This window comes from Lontra canadensis, unplaced genomic scaffold (genome assembly GCF_010015895.1).
Source record: "Lontra canadensis isolate GAN:19392208 unplaced genomic scaffold, GSC_riverotter_1.0 scaffold8, whole genome shotgun sequence".
Taxonomy (NCBI): domain Eukaryota; kingdom Metazoa; phylum Chordata; class Mammalia; order Carnivora; family Mustelidae; genus Lontra; species Lontra canadensis.
The window spans coordinates 6,720,010-6,739,358 of NW_022631002.1; the positions used below are offsets into that span (position 1 = coordinate 6,720,010).

The 19,349-nt window shown below is 48.1% G+C and overlaps 1 protein-coding gene across 3 annotated transcripts in view; it reads right to left on the reverse strand.

Annotated features, from left to right (window-relative positions):
- Positions 1 to 3,530: 3,530 nt before the first annotated feature.
- BCO1 (beta-carotene oxygenase 1) overlaps positions 3,531 to 19,349 on the reverse strand; it is a 35,568-nt gene continuing 19,749 nt past the window's right edge. For 2 of the 3 annotated variants that reach the window (XM_032853892.1, XM_032853894.1), the window contains 5 exons: positions 17,520 to 17,777; positions 10,724 to 10,829; positions 7,552 to 7,646; positions 6,252 to 6,363; positions 3,531 to 4,382 (listed from right to left, as the gene is read on the reverse strand). In XM_032853892.1, coding sequence (XP_032709783.1) covers positions 4,153 to 4,382; positions 6,252 to 6,363; positions 7,552 to 7,646; positions 10,724 to 10,829; positions 17,520 to 17,777 — 801 coding nt within the window. In that variant the 3' untranslated portion in view covers positions 3,531 to 4,152. The remainder of the gene's footprint in view (positions 4,383 to 6,251; positions 6,364 to 7,551; positions 7,647 to 10,723; positions 10,830 to 17,519; positions 17,778 to 19,349) is intronic. The other variant, XM_032853893.1, reaches the window with a different exon arrangement.

Here is a 19,349-nt window from a genome sequence, read left to right on the forward strand (position 1 = left end):
CCCCCTCTTTTTTCTATTGCCTCCAACCACTTTGACCATGTGGGCCTCTTGGATTTTCTAATGGTTTCTCAGTTTCCTTTCAATCAAACCAAAACCCTAGGCCTTTCAAAGAATACCCAAAACCTTGTTTTTCTTCTCTTTGGCTCAGAAAAACCAAGTTGGGAATCTAGCCAAAGAAAATCGCAATAATAACTGCTTGAATACAGAGCCCGGGGGAGGGATGAGCTCTAGAAATATGTGTGCAGTTACTGATCTGGCATTACCTATAATAGTAAAAAATTGGAAACAACCTAAATGTCCAGCAGTAGGATAGTGTACATCAGGTCATGTCCCAAAGATGAAGTAACATGCTCCCTTTAGAAGAATTTAGTACTTTGAGAAAATACCTGCATTATATGTTCTGTGAAAGAAACAGGTTATAAACTGGTGGCTAGGTTATAAACCAATTGCTACTATATACGCTGTGCACAAAAACATTTTAAATACTGAAGAAAAACCACACTAGAATGATTTCAGGGGTTTTCTCTTGATAGTGGGACTATGGGTGTCTTTCTCATTTCTTTTTTAATGTAACCAGGTGCTCTATGATGAATATATATGATTTTTGTAATCAGACACACACACACACACGTGCACGTGCAAAATTTGCCGAATTCTCACACTCTTTCAACTGCTCTTTCTCGGGGAAATCACTCTCCACCTGCTTTGTTCAGTCAACCCACAACCGTCCCCAAATCCTTTTCCTGAGCTACACTATCAGCCTGTAAGGACCAGCACTTTGCCAGGTGCTCCCTCCACACACTCAGGCAGCTCCTGAAGGCACACTCTTCTGGGAAGCCTTCCCTGATCACCAGGAGGGAAGAAGGCTGGCTCATCCCTACCCTGCCCAACACAGCGCTTCCACAGCTCTCTTTGCTCACCTGGTCCACGAACATCCCCAGCCTCTCTGCTGGGGCTTGACCTGAAGGGACTGTTTCCTGACGTGACCCAGCAGCTTTTGCCGCTGGCTGCGTGTGTGTATGTGTGTGTTTGTGTTTGTGTGTCTGCACCTGGTGGCCAGGCCAAACACCTAGAAGGAAGTTGAGCTGTAGAGGCCACATGTCTCATTCCTGTTGTTGAGGAAGCTGGTAATGACTCTTCTGTCTGCGTGTCCTGATTTGCCATGGCAAAGACTTCTCTTGGCCATTTAAAAGCCACCCAAACAGTCTTTAAACAACTTAAGAAGTCATCAAAGGTGTTTGTTCTTAGCCTGGACCAGCAACCTTCTTAATGGAGTCAGCCTGACGCTCCGAAACTTTGGGAGGAAGTGTTGTGAACCAGTAACGTGGATGTAGCTGGAAAGCACTTAGATGTTTCGTGAGTTGATCTGTCCAAGTACACATCCAGCTTATTCCTGAACGGGAATCGAATTAGAAAAACCTTTGGAGGAACAAGTTAGTGGGTCAGCAAACATTTGAGGGCTCACCGAGTACCTGACACTTCTCAGAGCACTTGTGAAATGCTGTGGCTTTATCAAAGCAATAAACAAATCTGAGTGATTGATTGTTCCTGTAGAACTTCCTGGTCACGTATTACACCCACACGAAGCATAACAAGGAAGGCTCAGAGGGGAAGACACGCTGTCTTGAGGTGCCTGAGAAAGCGCATGCGTCTTAGCTCCTGTGGCCTTTTGAGCTAATTACTCTGGCCTGTGTGTAATGAAACAGGATGGCGTTAAGGATCTAGATAAACTGGGCATCCTGTCATCGACCTTTGGTGTTTTTGAAACTGAGAAAAAAAGATTTGGTGTGCCAGCCTTCCTCATCAGTCTGGTATCTCACCTGTCATCTCAAACGAGGCAAACAAACCACAGACATATTTTTCTTCCGCGCAGAACTGCACCCTTTTTCGTGAGTAGGTCTGGATCTGTTTGGCAATCAGAATTGAAGAGAATGGGGGTGGGGGAAGCACTTCTTAGTTCCACCCTCTTCTCAAATATCTGAAGAATAATAAGGTGAGTGTCACATCTGTCGCCTCTTTTCCACTCCTGCTCTGTGAATGCAGACCTCAGTCACGTTTTTCTTAGGCCACCATAGCTGGCATTTCCTCCCAGTAGATCTCATGAAGGCTGGAGGTGCTGGGATCCCCAAAGGAAGCAGAGATGGTCTTCCTGCTGCCATTTCCAGGGGTCAGGTTTTTGTTTAATGTGCTGTAGAAGCCAAGGGTGAAATGGAAATGCTGAGACAGGAGAGGGGGTTTGAGGAACTGACAGGGAAAGGGAGAGAGGAGGGATCAGGGATGGCAGGGAGAGGAACCTGCACGGGGTGTCTTGGCTGCTGTCATTGGGTTCCCTGTGAATTGTCTTCCTTGTCGTCCCAGGAGATCATTAGGAAAAGAGCCATTTCTTGTTGGTACACTATCAACCAACAACCAGTTTGTTGAAGGAATCCACTCATGCATTCACTCAACAAATATTTATTGTGAGGATAAATGTGCAGCAGGCAGTGTTCTAGGCGCGGAGGAGACAGCAGTGAACAAAACCACCCAACACAGAGCACGGATGAGTCTCCAAGCAGTTCTGCCGGGAAAGGTCAATCCTCAAAGGTGATTCCATTTATATAACAGCTTTGATAAAATTGCACAGAGCTAAATACACACAGCCATGAGTACCAGATGAGAGATCTGAATGAGAGATCTGAAAAGATCTGTGGACTGAACCAGTGTCCGGGTCGTCCTGCTGTACTACAATGCTGCAGCATTTTCCAGGGAAAACCTGGTAAAGTCCTTGCAGGATCTCTTTTGTATTGTTTCTTAGAACTGCACATGAATCTACAATTAGGCCAATAAAAATGTCCAAACAAAACCCAAACCCCAGACCACATGGAGCCTACATGTGAGTCGAGCTAAGTATGGCTTCATGGTGGCCAGAGGGCAAAAGCTAAGACTACCCTTGAGAGGGCTGCCCCTCTGGGGTACTCCATGCAGTGTCGCCAGAGATTCCTTCCTGCCCTCAAGACATGTCACTGAACCCACACCGGTGACCGAATGAAATTCAGACCTACGGCAGGAGGCAGGTGCAGAATAAGGGTGGGCTCCCAGCTCCCCCAACGCTATGACATGGGCATGTTGGAATGATCCAGCCTGCGTTTGGGTGTCTAAACCAGGCACCCACTAGACCACAAAGGTGAGACTCGACCATCCGTGGAGCTCCCGGTGCTCACTTGGGATGCTTCTGGGCTTGTTCCCAGCTTCCACCGTCGCTACCACCACCTCTGTGCAGACACCTAGCCCATCCTGGCAGCGCATTCAGCTTGGGGAACCTCCTTTCCCGTACAGACAGTGGGATGGCTCACTGCCCTCGTTCTCAGCCTTAGGCAAGAACTCCTCATGCCAGCCCAGGCCTGGGCCTCAATCCTGGATTCTAGCCCCCTGGCCATGGCAAGTCGGGTGAGTGTCCAGCCCCTCACCCTTGTCCTGCAGAGGGGGATGCCCACCAGTCTGCCGTCCCAGCGGGTGTACAGTGGGGCGTCTAGCAGGCTACAAACTGTCCAGCTCCTCTATTTTATTGCCTTAGAAGAACTTCAGAAGAAAGAAGCCATGGAAAAATTAAATAAGGTTGGAACAGACTTTAAAGTTTTTATTATTTTAAATTATGCCATGCCTTGCGTGGAATGACCCCAAAGCAATATGCCTTCCTGGCCACATCATTTACTAAAGTCACGGTGGAGAAAGCTACAGCTCCTAGACCCACGAGCTAGTCTACTGGAAAGAGGGTGAGAAGGGGCGGCAGGAAGGAGGAGTGATGAATGTTTACTTCTCTCTCCTCTGAGATGTCAGTGGTTGCTCATTCTAAGAAGGTTGACTATGTGACTTAGTACAGTTTCTAGTCACTGTCCTTGTCATAATGAAAGAGGCTTTCTTAGAAGGGCTTGAGCTAATCAATAAATATTTATCCACTTTCAAACAAGGTCTTTATGGCCAAAATAAGTGGAAAGAAAAGATACCAACAAGCACTATTTCCACACCTTTGTCTCAAAGCAACCACAGAAAGAAGAAGTGCAAACGAAATGAAGGACCTCCCCTTCACCCAGAGAGGAAGGCAGCCCGCAGTCCTGCAGGAGCCTGCCAGTGGAGCCCTTCTGCCCAGGGCCCAGGGCCCAGGCCCCACCCCAGTCAGGCCTGCGGGACCACGCAGCTGTCTGGAGCCCTATCCCGCTCTTCCTGGGAAAGGGCCGGCTTCCTCGCGTCCCAGTCTGTGTCCGGGATGAATAACCCATGGAGGTCCAGATGCATCTCTACATCGATGGATGCACGAGCCAATTCTGTAAAACTTTTGGCATCCAGAATAAGCAGAAAAGGCAGCTTTTGGGGATCGGTAGAGACGATGGCTGATAGGATAATCCCTTTGGGGGAAACAAAAAGAGACACTTGGTAAAAATGCAGACTTAAATCTCCTCCAGCTGGAGGGGGAAGTTCCTCAGCTGTATCTCCCTGGTCAGGGAAGTAGGAATCAGAAGACCTGGTTCCAGCCCTGCCGGGGCCAGTCCCTTTACCTCTTTGAACCTTAGTCCATTCATCTGCAGAGTAAGGCGAATCCTCCTTGCCCTCCCCGGTTGCTGAGAGAACCTCTTGCATGGTGAGTAATGAGCGCGTTCTGTAGAGTACTGCCTGCATTGGAGGATGGCTATTTGCCTATGACTTAGAAAGTCTCATTATGGAGAATCAGTTTTGTGCTGCATTGGGCTAACATATGGCACTTGGCTAAACTCAGACGAGCCGCACTCAACGACATTTGAATGAGCCCAGCCCACTGTATGCACATGCAGCACGCTAGCAGCCTCAGCCTTTCCCTCCGTAAAATGGACATATTCCAAGTACTCGCTCTCAAGGGACAGAGGATTAAATGAAATAATGCCCCTAAACTTCCAGCAACTACTCGTGATTCCTCCCAAAGCCTCCTGGGTCTCAGGGTGGTTGAGCCTAGTTGAAGTCAGATGGGCTTGGATTAAAATCCTAATTCTGTAGGCACTGGGTATGTGGCCTTAGGGAAGTTGCATTCCCTCAGCCTCTGCTTTGGGGAAACGAAGACACTGCTACTCCCTGCCCACAAGAGAATGGAGGGAAGCCCTGGGCCAGCCCAGCGGGAGGCCAGCTTCAGCAGGAGGTGCTGCCAACAACCTCCCACCTCAGAGATGACAGGACCGTGGGGTCTGCCGCCTGGCGTGCCATGCCATGGGGGTCCAGTAGGAAGACAGGGCCCAGGCAGAAATCCACTCCATGTCACCGAAGGGAAGCAGCTGGCAGCTCAGTGGGACAGCCCCAGCCATGGTTCTGGTGGCCCTCCTTAGCATCCCCAGGAGTATGGGCAGGGATTTTTGGGGCAGAGGCAGAATCAAGGAGGAAAAGGACCATTTGGTCATGTGGAAATCTAGAAAAGGGAGGTGGGCCACAAATACACATTTGCAGGTGCTCCATGCAGAAAATACATGCTTAGAGATGGTTAAGAATTCTGCCCCAGCCATTGCAATGAATATGAAAGTAGAAAGGAAGTGGGCTTTTGTGTAGTAAACAATTTAATGGCCCCCAAAGGGAAGTCTGATCTTTGCTCCTAGGAGGTGACCTCTAAGCCCTTATAATGTCCTGCCTCATAAAAGTATCTTTATTTACCTGGGACCAGCCTGATGATCTTTCCTAGCAAAGTGATTTAGATGTCACTTTGACCTCCAGAGAGGCTGAAGGCCAAAGGTCAACCACATAGCCAACCAACCATGACTATATGACCGATCCCCTAAAAAAGCTCCTACATGAAGGCTTGAGTGAGCTTCCCTGGTTGGTGACATTTCATGGATATTGTTGGAGGAGTTGGGGTTGGCTGTGACCTCCAGGGACAACCAGATACTCCATGAATGGAATTCTCCTGGATTCTGTCCCATGGGTAACTTTTCTTTCAACCTACAGTCCTTTCACTATGACAAACCGTAACCATGAACAGAACAGTTTTCAGTGTGTTCTATGCATCCTTCTATCGACATTGAGGGTGGTCTTAGAGACCCCTCAACTTGCAGTTGGTGTCAGAAGTGAGGGTGTTTTGAGGGACTCCTTAAACTCACTGCTTTGAACTCAGACAGACCTGAGTTTCAAAGCCTGTTTCCACCAGCTCTGTGACACGGGGGTTGGAGAGGGAGGGTCACACTGCTCCCAGACGATGTCTCTGTTTGAAGAGTGATCACAAGCAGAGTGTGGCAAGTGGGCTCCCCTTCCTGGAGTCTTACCATCATCCTCGTCCTGAGCACCCGGTGTGGGGACAAAGAGGGGTTCTGCTGGCCAGCAATGCTCCTCTCCCCATTTTAAGGATGACTTTGTGAGAACATCGTATTTCAGTATCTGTATATCCAAAGAGGAGAGACATGGGAGTGACTTGTTGGAGAGCACGTTCATTCCCTGGGAACTGGTGACATCAGTGCCCACAGACAGAGGGGATCCAGCCCCTCCAGCGTGGACTCCAAATGCCATCTACCTAGGGTCAGTGTAGCACCAGAAATGAAAGCAGCGAGCTTCCTCTTGCATTTTAAAGCAAAGGCCCTCCTGTCATCCAATTTTTTTTAAATAAAATTTTTTACATACTGAATTTTTAAAAAAATAAAAATCCTGACTGAGTCACCCAGCATTCTTGGATGATTCAGGCTTTTAGGGATGACTTCTTGACTTTAAATATCCTAAGAAACACTCATTAAAAAGACCTTTCACGTACTCTTTTATAAAATGTTTTGAATCTCATGGAATAAAAATGGTTGTTCAAACAAACAAAAGCCTGAATGTATCTGGTATTTGGCGCTACACTGCCATTTTTGTATGTGTTGAATAAATGAATGTCTTCAATGCAAACATTTAAAGTGTAATACGATCCTTTTGTTGTTTTAAAAAGTGCAAGTCCCTGGACTTCTCTTAATCCCTAATAGACATGTTTCCCCTTGGGGTGTGGGATTAGTGGGGAGTGTGTGTGTGAACCCTAATTTTTTTGCTTTGCACATTTCTGCAATGCTTGCTTTTTTTAGAAAAGATATTCCATTTATTATTAAAAATGATATTAAAGACAAGTGATGTCTGTACACTTAACACAGTCCTTGGGGTACAGTAAGTGTTCAACAAATAGTAACAAGTAAAAATAACTAAAGGGTCTAAGTTTCAGCCCTCTGCTTGAAAGGGCAGGTTCCTTGGGGGCAGGGACTGGGATCGCCCTGTTCACCTCCTTATCCTTACTGCCACCATGCTGTCGCATAATTGGTGCTCAATAAACATGTATTGAATAAAGAAATCAATGGATGACCTACAGCTCTGACCTCTTTGCTGAGATCTCTTTGTCCATCAGATAGGGCTGCCTCTCTCGGATGGCCCATCACCGCTTCCATGGTATTCCGCCCAAACGGACTTCACTCTCTGATCTGCCCTCTGCCCCAAAGGGACCTCCTTTTTCTGATCAAGGTCACCCAGTCTGAGAACCTAGAGTTTAGCTTTGCAGGCAGACACAATCGTCGTAGGGCGCGCCAGCCCAACTCACATAGGGATCAGTACCTTGGTTGGGATGGGACTCCACTGAACTTCGGCAGCAAAGACGTAGCGATATCGCTTCCCATTTCGAGCATAATTGATCCGAGGCAGCTCTAAGCCTGGAGAGAATGACACAGCCAGTGAAGCCCCCATCGCTGAGGACTGGGAGCCTCCACCCTTCATGCCAGACTCGGCGTCCTGTCCACAAAAACAGCTCCCAATCCAGGATCGCTGAACTTGCTTCAGGGCCTGGATTAGATCAAGGTTGGTAACAGTGCAGGGGGAGGGAACCTCTGATAATTACCCTGGCTCTATGAGAAGGTTCAGAAGCAAGGAAAGATAGACCTTGTTTTTTAAGTGTATAAGCATCTTTAATTATCCAAGATAGAAATCAAAAAGAATTGCATGATTAGAATCAGAGGCTACTGCAATTTTTTTAAAGCTCTTTAAAAAAAAAAAGCGCTCGTGTACGTGTGTACATGTGTGGGGGTGTGGAAAAAAACTCTGAAGCCATGGAAAGGGGTGTCCATCAGGAATAGTTAAATAAATCTGGCGAATTCACATAGTCACCTAAGTAAAACTAATGTTTGCAAAGAATTTTAATAACATGGGAAAGTGCCAATATCATAAGACAAACTGTAGAAGGCTGATTCTAGTATTATCTCCACTATGTTGCAAATGTAGAGAAAGGGTTCAGAAGCATTACTGGGATAATAACTTCCTTATAGTTTGTATTTTATATTGTACACTCTAGGTTTCTCATTACATGAAATTTTCATTATGTCTATTACTTTTGTAATTAAAAAAAACTAAAAAGTGTGTGTGTGTGTGTGTGTGTGTGTGTGTGTGTGTGTGTGTGTATGCGCCTGTGGGGGCAAATTAAATTTCTAAGTCTGAGGGCTGAAATGAAAATCCCCCATCGGAGCCCACTGCTGGTGAAAATGTAATGTCCAAGAAAAGAGGAAGAAGATGTGGAAAATCTGCCACACAGAGGCCTCCTAAAAAGGAGGCATAAGAGGTTATCAGGCTTGCGGGGAGTGCAGGGGAATGGCCTGTTAAGGCGCGGAGATGTCCAGGCCCTCAGACAAGTAATCATGAAAATTTCAAGAGATAGGTCACAGTGACTGTGAGCTGAAGGGACCACCCACATACTGAAACCAGAAAAAGGTGCCCACAGTTGGCCCCAGAGTGCCTCTGAGACTTTCCATGGTGTTCCTGGACCTCAAACCTGGTCTAGGGACTGCCACCCCCCCTTACCTCCACCCTGTCAATGATCAGCCTCTGGTACTTGGTTAAGTAAAATGGGCTTTACCCCCGTGAATTCTGTGAGGTTGTTGAAACCATGCTCTTGAAGAATCTTCAGGATCTGGGAAATTCTCAGGCTATATTCATTCAGTGGAAGAAGCCATTTCAGAATATTCTAGATGGTACAGTATGTCTGCATTTTGTAAAACTGTAAGTGCAGAGGTTAAGGGTTTTTGAGTCCAAGAGACCTAGGTTCAGGTTTTGGCTCTGCTGCCTATCTTTGGGCAAGTTATGGAATTATCCTCAGTTTTGCTGTCCTCAGCTCTAAAACGAGAATGACATGTGCCAACACCTACCTCCCAGAGTTGTTCTGATAACTTCTACCTTGTGCTGGACTCTCAGTATGCGCCAGGCCCTTGGTAAAGCACGCTATGTGTGCGAACTCATCTAATGTCAAGGATAATGGGGTGAGACTGGCAGGGTGAGATCTGGGAAGTTCTAGAAGAGGACCTGACATACGCCAAGCAACCCAGACATGACAGAAACACAACAGGTATTTCCAAAGTGTTGCCACGGGTGGAGGGATTATGAGGGATCCGTCTGTTGTCGTACTTTTCAGCATTGCCCAAGATTGCCACAATAAGCAAGAATTCTCTTCTTGGATATAAAAAAGACCACAGCATTTTAACCCTCCATCTGCCCCTACCATGTAGCAAGTGAGTGGAGATGCAAGTCATCGTCTTAAGGCAGCCAGCCTTAAGAACCAGGACCAGGGGGCAGCTGGGTGCTCAATCAGTTAAGTGTCTGCCTTAAGCTCAGGTCGTAATCCCAGCGTCCTGGGATCAAGCCCCACGTGGGGCTCTCTGCTTGGCTGGGACCCTGCTTCTCCCTCTCCCTCTGCCTCCCACTCTACCTGCTGGTGCTCTCTCTCTCTCTCTGCCAAATAAATAAGTAAAACCTTGGGGGGGGGGGGGAAAGTAGGACCAAGACCTACATATTCACTTCCAAATCCTCCCAGTGCCTGGGGTGCCACACAGAACCGGTTACAGGATCCTAGAATGCTGTTTTATAGCAGTGGTTCTTATGGGCAAATCTGCAGTTGGTCTAACAAAGTCCCCAGGACAGTTTCCGTCCAGATGCATGAACCTGGCAGCAGCCAACGTGGGAGCAAAGCTGAGCCATGCCCAGCCTCCCTCTAGCAAGTGTCCTGGACAAGTCCATTCATTCCACACCTGTGCTGAGCAGAGACGCCGCTAAGCCACACTTTTGTCACATCTGGGGATACACTGAGGCTTATATTCTAGGGCAGTGGTTCTCCATCAGGGTGATGGTGCCCCCACTGGACACCAGCAATGTCTGGACATGTTTTTGGTTGTTCTAATTCAGGGTGTGGGTGCTTACAGTCAAGGCCAGGGGTGCTGCTTAGTATCCTACAGTGCCCAGGATGGCCCCTAGCACAGAGCATGACCCAGCCCCGAACATCAGGGGTGCCCAGGTTGAGAAGCCTGCTCTCATGGGTGCAACTCCTATTGGAGGGGTTTACACTCTGCGTGGAGCATAGCCTTTCTGAGCCATCTCCTCCTCCATTGAATGGGGCTGATGGCCCCTGTTCTGCAGGGTGTTTTGAAGGTATAGAAATGGAAGTGCAGACACACCGTCCCTGTTCAGTAAGTCAGCATTCAATAAATCAGAATGTTTGCAGAGACCAGCCTTGAAAATCACCTGATCCAACAACCACCCCCCACCCCAGTGCCTTCCTAGGAGCTGTTTGAAGATATTTGAAAGAGAACTGTCGCCCATTGCTTTCTGCTGGGGCACCCCAAGAGTCTTCCTGTTTGTCCCTTGTCCGGGCACAGGTCCTCTGCATCAGAAGGAGGTAGAGAGAGGTCTCAGGGGAATTCACAAAAGCCTGCCCCCTCCCTAGGTGTCTTGCAAAGAGGATGTGTTTTACCTTCATAAAGCAACTCTGGCTGGCAGTAGACTTGGTCATCTTTTTCCTTCAGGGCTTTTGCTGTTGTAGATGTCAGTTTGATTAAATTTGAGCCCACTTCTGCATTCTGAGTTTAAAAAAAAAAATTGGAAACGGGTTATCCAGAGCAAACACTTGTTTTACTGGATATGTCATAAAACAAGTGCTTTAGTGGATGTCATCTTGTTCTGGCCTCACGTGAGCCCCAGGAAGCAGCTATTACATTGCTGGTGTTTTTATTCTTACTCTCTGAGATCTCGTAAACTGATAGCTACCTACTGGTAGGAAGGGGTCCCTAGACTCATGGCTCTTTTCTCCGACTCTGGGCTATCTTATCTTTCACGGGTGAAATTAATGTATTGGTAGGTTCTCGCTTTTTAAATACTGGCTGATTCCCTTCCTGCAGGGAAGGCTGGCTGCATCGGTCATCAGAAGGATGTTTATAAAGCGTTCATAATAACATGGGAAATGCTCATGGTAGAATACCGAGAAAAGCAGTAGAGTAAATTGCATATGCAGTCTGAGCTCAATCAACTTAAAAAGAACTTACACTGAAAAGATCCTGGGGGAGACACCAATTATTAATAAGACAGCAGGCAGTGGAATTATGGGGACTTTATTTTTCTATGCTTATCTGTATTTTTAGAATTTTCTCCTGTGAAAATATACCACTGCTGAAATGACAACAAATAGGCACTAAGAATGGCTTGGGAGTGAAGGATCTGTGGAGGGCATTCCTTGGTCTCAGCTTATAATCAGACTTTGTTCGGTGTCTTACCATCATCACAGTAACCCAGGAGAGGGATTTAAAACAATTGATTCGATATTTACTGGGGTTCTACTACTCCCTGTTTCCCTACATACCAGCTATGGGGCCTCGAGCAAGTGACTTAGTATCTCTGGAGAGTTCTGTGTCCTCATTTGTATAATAAGTTTCAGTGGATGCATCATGCAAAGAGTACACACATCTCCAAGTTGTTGTGCAGATTAAATAATCATGCAGACGGTTTGCAAGAGGGTTTCCTTAACAGTCAGTGCTAAATAAATGTTAGCAGCAGCTGATAACGTTACTGTTGTTGTTGTTGTTGCTGTTTTTAGGATTTATTTTACGGAGAGAGAGAGAGCATGAGCATGGGAGTGGGAGGGGCAGAGGGACATGGAGAGAATCTCGAGGAGACTCCATACTCAGTGAGGAGCCCAGCAAAGGGCTCAGATCTCACAGCCCTGAGATCAGGACCTGAGCCAAAACCAAGAGTCAGATGCTTAAACGACTGAGCCATCCACGCACCCCTACATCATTTTGATGATGATGATGATAATGATGTTACTACCATTGGGGCAAGTGCAGGTTTGGCAATGAAGGAGAAGTAAGATTGAGTCCCTGCCTTCATGGAGTTTACAGGCTGAGAATTACTGTTATGGCTGACTTCTTCTCACGTAAATTTTTCTCTACTTTCCAAATTTTTCTAAATGGAATTTTATAATTAAAAGAAGCCTATTTGAATGAGATCAGCTTTTTGCTGGGAAGGGGGACAGATTTGCTGCGTCCTAGCAGTTGAACTGCAGGGGCCCTTTGAGATTTGTTTAGTTCAATCCCTCAATTGACAGAAGAGGAAAATAAGGCCCAGAGAAGGAAAGAGGCCTGCCCACAGCCACACAGAGGGAAGGAGAGTCTGGGCCCTTCGCTTCGCAGTTCTTCTGCTTGGAAGCAAGAACACTGTAGGCAAGGCAGGTGCTAAGGCTGTGAGGCTGGCCCATTCCCATTCTGTAGGTCTCTGTGCAAATTCTCCTTCCCCAGCAACTCCGTCTGCAATGTTGCCAAGGGATTTGTCCTGAGCTGTCATTATCTCCTGTATGGAGTTTCTTCCTTCTTTTATGTTGTCTTCCCCTTTTAGACTGGGACCAGATTTTGTCCGGTGCATGGCACAGAGCTGAAAGCACACACCGGAAAGTAACCGCTGAATGAATGAGCGAATGCATGACTCAATAAGCTTTCCTTCCACTGTCAAGGTGCAAAACATGTGCTGTGCCGGATGGTTGTAGGAATTAAATGAGATGAAATGTGTGGAAAAAGTCGCCCGGCACTCAGCACATCGGTGGTGTCTTGTAAACAGAAGCTCTGAGTGCATCCATCCGTACCCGTACAGACCAGCGGAGGCTGTCTGGTGCTTTGCTAAGTCACCTGACAGCAACAGGCATGTTGTGCATGCCCTGGGCTTGCATCGCAGGGAGTCCGTCTACAGAGACATCTTCTAATTCCAGCTTGAAACTGGTCAGACTGGTTGAGGGATAAACTGAATTTTTCCACACAGCGGTAATAAACATGACTCGGCTGCTTTTGGTGGCCACGTGCTCAGCTTTGAGAAGAGCTTTCTAGCCCAATGTCAACAAGATCCTACAGTTTGCTTTGAAATCCCTCAACTTGAGGGAACTCCCGGAAGCAACAGCCATCGTGGTAATTCCCCAAAACATTGGCTTTGGGGTTTGGAAGCCCAGTCCGTGAAATCGGACTCTGCGGGTCTCTGTGTGAACTTGAACAGCATCTCCCCAACCTCAGCCCCTAAGCCTCCCTGAGCCTGTTTCCTGGTTTGTAGAATATGGGGGCAATTCATTACTTTTTGATGGGTGGTGACCATAACTGGGGTTGCTTTGACTGATACCTGAAGATTATGGTTATAATTAAATAATAGTCATGAAAACACCTGGTCCAGGGCCAGGTACATCATAGTCAGTAACTCAGAGCCAGAACGACATGCATTCAAATCCCAACTCAAACCCCACAGATATTCCTGCAATGTTGGGCAACTTACTTCGTCTCTCATCTGTAGTCATGGGGGTAATAAGCAACACAGAGGGGTGTCCTACTAACGAGGTGAGAAGCATGCAAAGCATTTAACAGTTCCTAAAATTTGCAGGACCCAGGACAAGAGTGGAGACCCACCAACCCAATGTCTAAATACACTGAGCACACTGTTAAGTGAGACTCCATTCTCTCCCCCATCTTGATACGGAGACCTTCATAATGTGGAAGTGCGCTGTCCCATATGGGAAACACTGACCACATGCGGTTATTTACATTTAACTTAAAATTATACAATTAAACATCCACTTCCTCAGCTGCACTGGCCACAGTTCATTGGCCCGTGTGGCTAGTGGCTACTGCATTAGACAGAGAATGTTCCATCATTGCAATGGATTCTTTTGCACGGTGCTGGTCTGGAAGGATGTGTGAATTTGGAATTCTAGGACTCCTTGGAGTTCCGAGCCAGAATAGGGTGGCAGAATGAGGGCCAGCCTCTGGGCCCAGGTTCTTTGTTCTCTGCCCTGTTTCTTCTCACTGCCCAGATCCCCAGCCAGCGCGACCAAGCCAATAGCTAACCCTGGCCGCCTCATGGGTCTGAGGCCAGTACACCAGTGGCACAGCCTGCTTTTAGGAAGAGAGAAGCAGGAGCTGGAAGCAGTCTTGGGGCTATTTGGGAAGAGAATTTAGGGATCCCAGTAGCTGGTTCATGGTTGAGGCAGGGGAAGTTACCTCACCGGATGGGCACAGCTCTTGGGCTCTCTGAAGTCCTCAATCTGTGAGGAAGGGACCCTGCCAAGGAAAGGCTGGATCAGCAGCCCCTCCCCCAAATGTCAAGGTCAGAGCAGGGGCCCCTCCTGCTGGGGTCTAAGAAGAAAAAAGGCATCTAACACAGGGCCTGACATATAATGAGCTCTCAGTAAATGGCAGCTTCTTCTATTAATAGGTCTTTGTTTTTGAACTTGGGGTCAAGACAAAAACCAAATCTACTGAGCCAGGAGTTGAAACTACCTGTCCGCAGTGCCTCCGCCCATGATGGCCCCTTACACATGGCTAGCTGTTGGAAGGGAAGGCCAGTGCTTATGAACCCACCTGGAGGCAATGCTCCGAGCCCGGCAGGAGGAGGGCAGGGCAGCCACCCGAACTGTCTGTACACGTCCACGCCCCTCCCAGCCCAGCCCCACCTTAGACAACCCTGTGCCACCCTGCATCAACAGGCCTAGAGTGCCAAGGGGCCCCACCTTCCTTTGACCCCAGCTGGCCCAAACACAAGAGAATCTGGGGCAGCTGGGAGGTCCCAGACTTTTAAATATACTTCACTACTGCCCATTCTATGCGGAAAGCACTTCCACTTGGGAAATGTTCCAAATGCTATAGAGAGACCCGTGTCCTTTTAGGGAACCCCCGTCACATTTCTCACCCACTTACCATTCGTTCATGGGTTTACAGTAGTTAGGAGTTTAATGAGAACCCTCTTGAGTGCCAGGCCCTGTGACAGATTTAGGGGATAAACCGCTGACAAGCCCAAGAGCTTGTCGAAGCTTTCCCAGGGCAGATGACTGAACAAGCTCATTTCCCTGGGACAAATGTCCAGCAAGGAAATTCAGGTGCTATCAGAACTTACAAACTCCTCTAAAGGGAGTGATGATCCTGACGCCTAAAGGCGGAGCAGGAATTTGCTAGACTCACGCAAATTAGAAGCCCTTGCAGGCTGAGACCACGCCCCCGCCCTCCCGACCCCCACGGCCCAGCCCAGGTGTGGTCTCAGAGCCCCCAGCTGAGTCCAACCTGAAGCCCAGACGGGAAGCGAGGCCTGATACAAAGAGGACAGTGTTGTAGGCAGAGGGACAGGGACTTGCAAAGGCCCCGGACTGATGGGTGCCAGAGAAACGTGGCGTCTCCCACCATCTGTCCTAAAAAGCCTTTGGATAGGACAGAATTAGAGCTGCCAGATCTGGACATGTCTGCCATGTCCATCTGTTCAGCTTTTCGATTTCACTATGCAGGAAGGCAACTTGAAAGTGAAACAAGAAGATGTTTTAAGGGACAATAAATAGCAATTAAACAGCGTGGCCAGAGCTACCCTTCCCAGGGCTCACACTTCTTTGTTAGTTTCAAAGCAGTAGATGGCTCACACGGCAGCTTTTCAAAATATACATGCTGAACTTCTTAGCCTGGTTCCAAGGAAGCGAATCATTTTTCAAGCATGATAAAAGGTTATAAAATCCCTCCGTGTGTGGGCAGTGGGAGGGAGCGTTTCCTTTCTCTGTTTCATCCCTGGGCTGAGGTCAGTGTGAGGCAGGGCCAGGCCTCGGGAATTGCCACCTGTGTGCTCTGTGACACCCCCACTGTTTCCTGGAACCAGGAGACCGAGCAAGGCACTGCAGTATGGTCCAGAGAGCAGGCCACAGAGGGCAGTGCCACGTGATGACTTCGTGGAAGGCAGCCATTCATTCAATAGCCCTGAACCACATGGGGAGGAAGTTCATTCCATTTCTCTTCCAGTCTTTCTGACTGGGTCAAGCAGAGAGTCTCAGTGAGGTGCCACTATGTCTTTAACACCTCATACTTCTAGAACTTTCTTTTTAACAAAGAGATTAACTCTTGGCAAGCAACAGTATCTGGCTAGAGCTTCAGACCTCTGCTAATCATGGCTCTGTCCCTGGGGGCTGTGTGACCTTGCGCATATTCCTTAAGTTCTCTGAGCCTCAGTTGCTTTACCTGTAAAATGAGACTAATGTGAGGACCTCTCCCATAGGTTGTTTTGATCCCTAACTGAGGCAAGGAAAATAAAATGCTTAGCAAAGTAGCTGGCGCATAGAGTGCATTCAGTAAATAGGAGCCATCAAAATTGAGTTGAATTGAATTTGCTTTCATTTAAATTAATTAAGTCATGAAGTCAGTGAGTTCTGGAGCCAGGAATCTCTGTAGCCTCTGAAACCAAGCCCGGAGCCTCGGTAGCATCACCCTAATTGAGGATAATGTCTGGCCTAGTGGTCATCTTTAATGCAAGAAGGGGACTCATCACCAGCAGGCATTAGGTAAGTGAATAGTGATGAATCCCAGTCTGGAACCGCCATGCAAATGTTTCCAACGATGTTGTAGAAGAATACTGAATGTCACGGAGAGATGTTTGGATATCCACATAAGTGGAAAAAAGCAGTGCACAAAACAGTACATGCATATTCCACCATGAAAAGGAAGGAAGGGCTGGTGTGCGCTGTTGCGGAGACGGGCCTCGAAAACACGGTGTGGAGGGAGAGCACCTGGCGCGTGTGTGACGTGTCTGGAACAGGCAGGGCGTCTGAGACAGGAAGTGGATGAGTGCTCACCTGGGGCTGCGGGAAGGAGCGGGGAAGGGGACTAGGGGGAGGCGTGCAAGGTTTCTTCCCGGGCTAATAAAAAGGTTTTAAAATCCAGTTGCTGGCACAACTCTGTGAAGTTACTAAAAGCAGCTGTATGGTGCATTTTAAATGTATGGTGTGTGAAATTATCTCTCAATAAAGCTGTTAAAAATTCTCCGTGATTTCCTTCTCTAAAATTAAGCAATATATAAAATATAAATATGCATTTCTAAGTTTTAGAGAAGTCCTACTACACAGAATTTTTAACAGCTTTATCGAGACATGTATCCATAGGCATGTGTATCATATACACATAAACACAGACACATCAACATGTGTGTCAGTATGTGTTTGTCTATCTACTGAGAGCAACAGAGAGACATGTGGGAGGCAACAGAAATATATCCACAATAGGTTCATGAGGTTTTTGTTTGTTTCCTTTTTACCTAATTGGTATTTTCTTAGGTTTCTATGATGAATATGCACCACTTTAGGAAAAACAATGAAAGCCTGTTTTTGTCTTCAAGAACAGCTCATTTTGGATTTCAGTGTCAATCAAATGAGTGCCAAAGTCACTCCCCACTGGGGCTCACGACTCCCTGGGAATGAAAGGGGTCCCCTTCTGAGCCATTACCTTGTCCACACTGAGGGGCACGGCGAACCTCCTGAGGGTGGGGATGGAGGTGAGCCTGCAGTTCTCCTCAAAGTCCTGGTTCAGGTTGGCCAAGTAGAAGAGCTCGTAAAGGCTGCTGTCCTCGTAGGTGATGACGTCAAACAGAAGGCAGCCGTCCTCCTCGTAGGCGTTGACGTGATGAAAGACCACCACGGGGTCCGTGTAAAACTTGGTGGGCAGAGGCTTCCTGGTCCTCTGGTCGATGACGTGAATGTAAGTCTGAAAGCAGAGGCACAGCCAGGGGTCAGCTCTCCCTGTGCTGACATGGCACAATGGCAGTGGGTACAGGACAAGACCCAGCCTTACAGTCCATTAGCACGTGACCCTGAAGCATTCCCCTCCCCCAGAGTTCTCTGCTCTCGCCGGTCCCTGATCACCTCCTTCAGATGGAGCAGAGGGAAGCTTTGCTGCAGGGGCCTCTGCATCCCCAGGAGGACAGAGTCTGGGGGAAGCCCCTGAGGGTACACCGTCCCTCCCTTCCTTCACTTCACTGTGACTCCAGGCTGGGATGAGCTTGGTGCCTGGCAATGGCCATGTGGGGGAGAAACTGGCCAGTCCTCTAGCCCCCCTTGGGTCTACCCACAGCCAGGGCCCCTAAAACCCTAAAATCACACCAGCCCTTCTGGGGCCTCTCCCGGTGTCCACCTGCTGCCTGGTTTGCCAGAAAGCAGTTGTCATGGCAAACTCCCTTATCCTGGGGGCTGTGATGTGGAGAGACCTGTTCTAGTTAAGGGGCCCACATAGGTATCTGCTCACACCTCTGGGTGTCAGGAGGCGGTATCACTCTGGGTGGTAATTAGCCATATCTGCAACCCCAGTTGCCTAATCTGAAGTATGTGTGGGGTTCTTTCTTTTGGCAGTTCTGGACTAACCACCCTCCTCCTGAAAGGCAGGGAGGGACTACTCCGGGCTGTTCTTTGGCCACCTCCTCCCAGCTCATGTGCCTCTTTCTCTCCTTCCCCAGAATCCAGCTCTGAACATTAAGTGGAATTACAGAGGAGGAAGGCTTTGACAGTGTGGGAGGTAGGGGTGGTGGGCAGGTGAATATAGAATTATTTTAGCTCTTTTCTTTCCCATGACCCCAATCCCTGGGTTGGGCACAGGGACTTTCCAGAAAGCTCTCTTCTAAACGCATTCCAAAAGCTCTTCCCAGGGCTTTCTGCCTGCCGCTAGCAAGGAGCTCGGTCTTCTCACTGTGGGATTCTCTGAGGGCCAAGAAATGTCCAGGGCCTGAAGACCAAACCCAACTCCAGCTGGCTTCCCTGCTGGCCCCTGGCCCCAGCGTTCATTCCACAAATATAGACGGAGGGTCTAGGACACATCAGACAATTTTTCAGGAATATTTTTCCAGGAAACACAGACTAAAACCAAGGCCCTTCTTTGATGGAGCTTATAAGTCCGGTGGGGGAGAGGCCAGCAGTCAATGATGAGATAATGTGCCAAGGACAGTGAGCACTACTGAGAAAAATGAAGCCAGGCAAGGGAATGGAGAAGCCTGGGGCGGGGTCTGTTGGAGACTGGTTTATCACAAAAGGCCTCAGGGATCTGGAGATTTAGCTGGGACGTGGATTAACAGAGGGAGGAAGCCATCTGGGGAAGAACATTCCAGGTAGAAGGAACAGAAAATGCAAAGGCCCTGAGGCAGGAAGGTGTTAGGCTGGTTTGAGATACAGGAAGTCCAGGAGGAGGCTGAGTGAGCAGGGAGCCAGTGGTTGGGATGTGGGCCTGCGAGGATTTGCAGGCTGGTCAGTGAAGTTTTTGGATCTTTTTCTTAGGAAGATGGGAAATCAC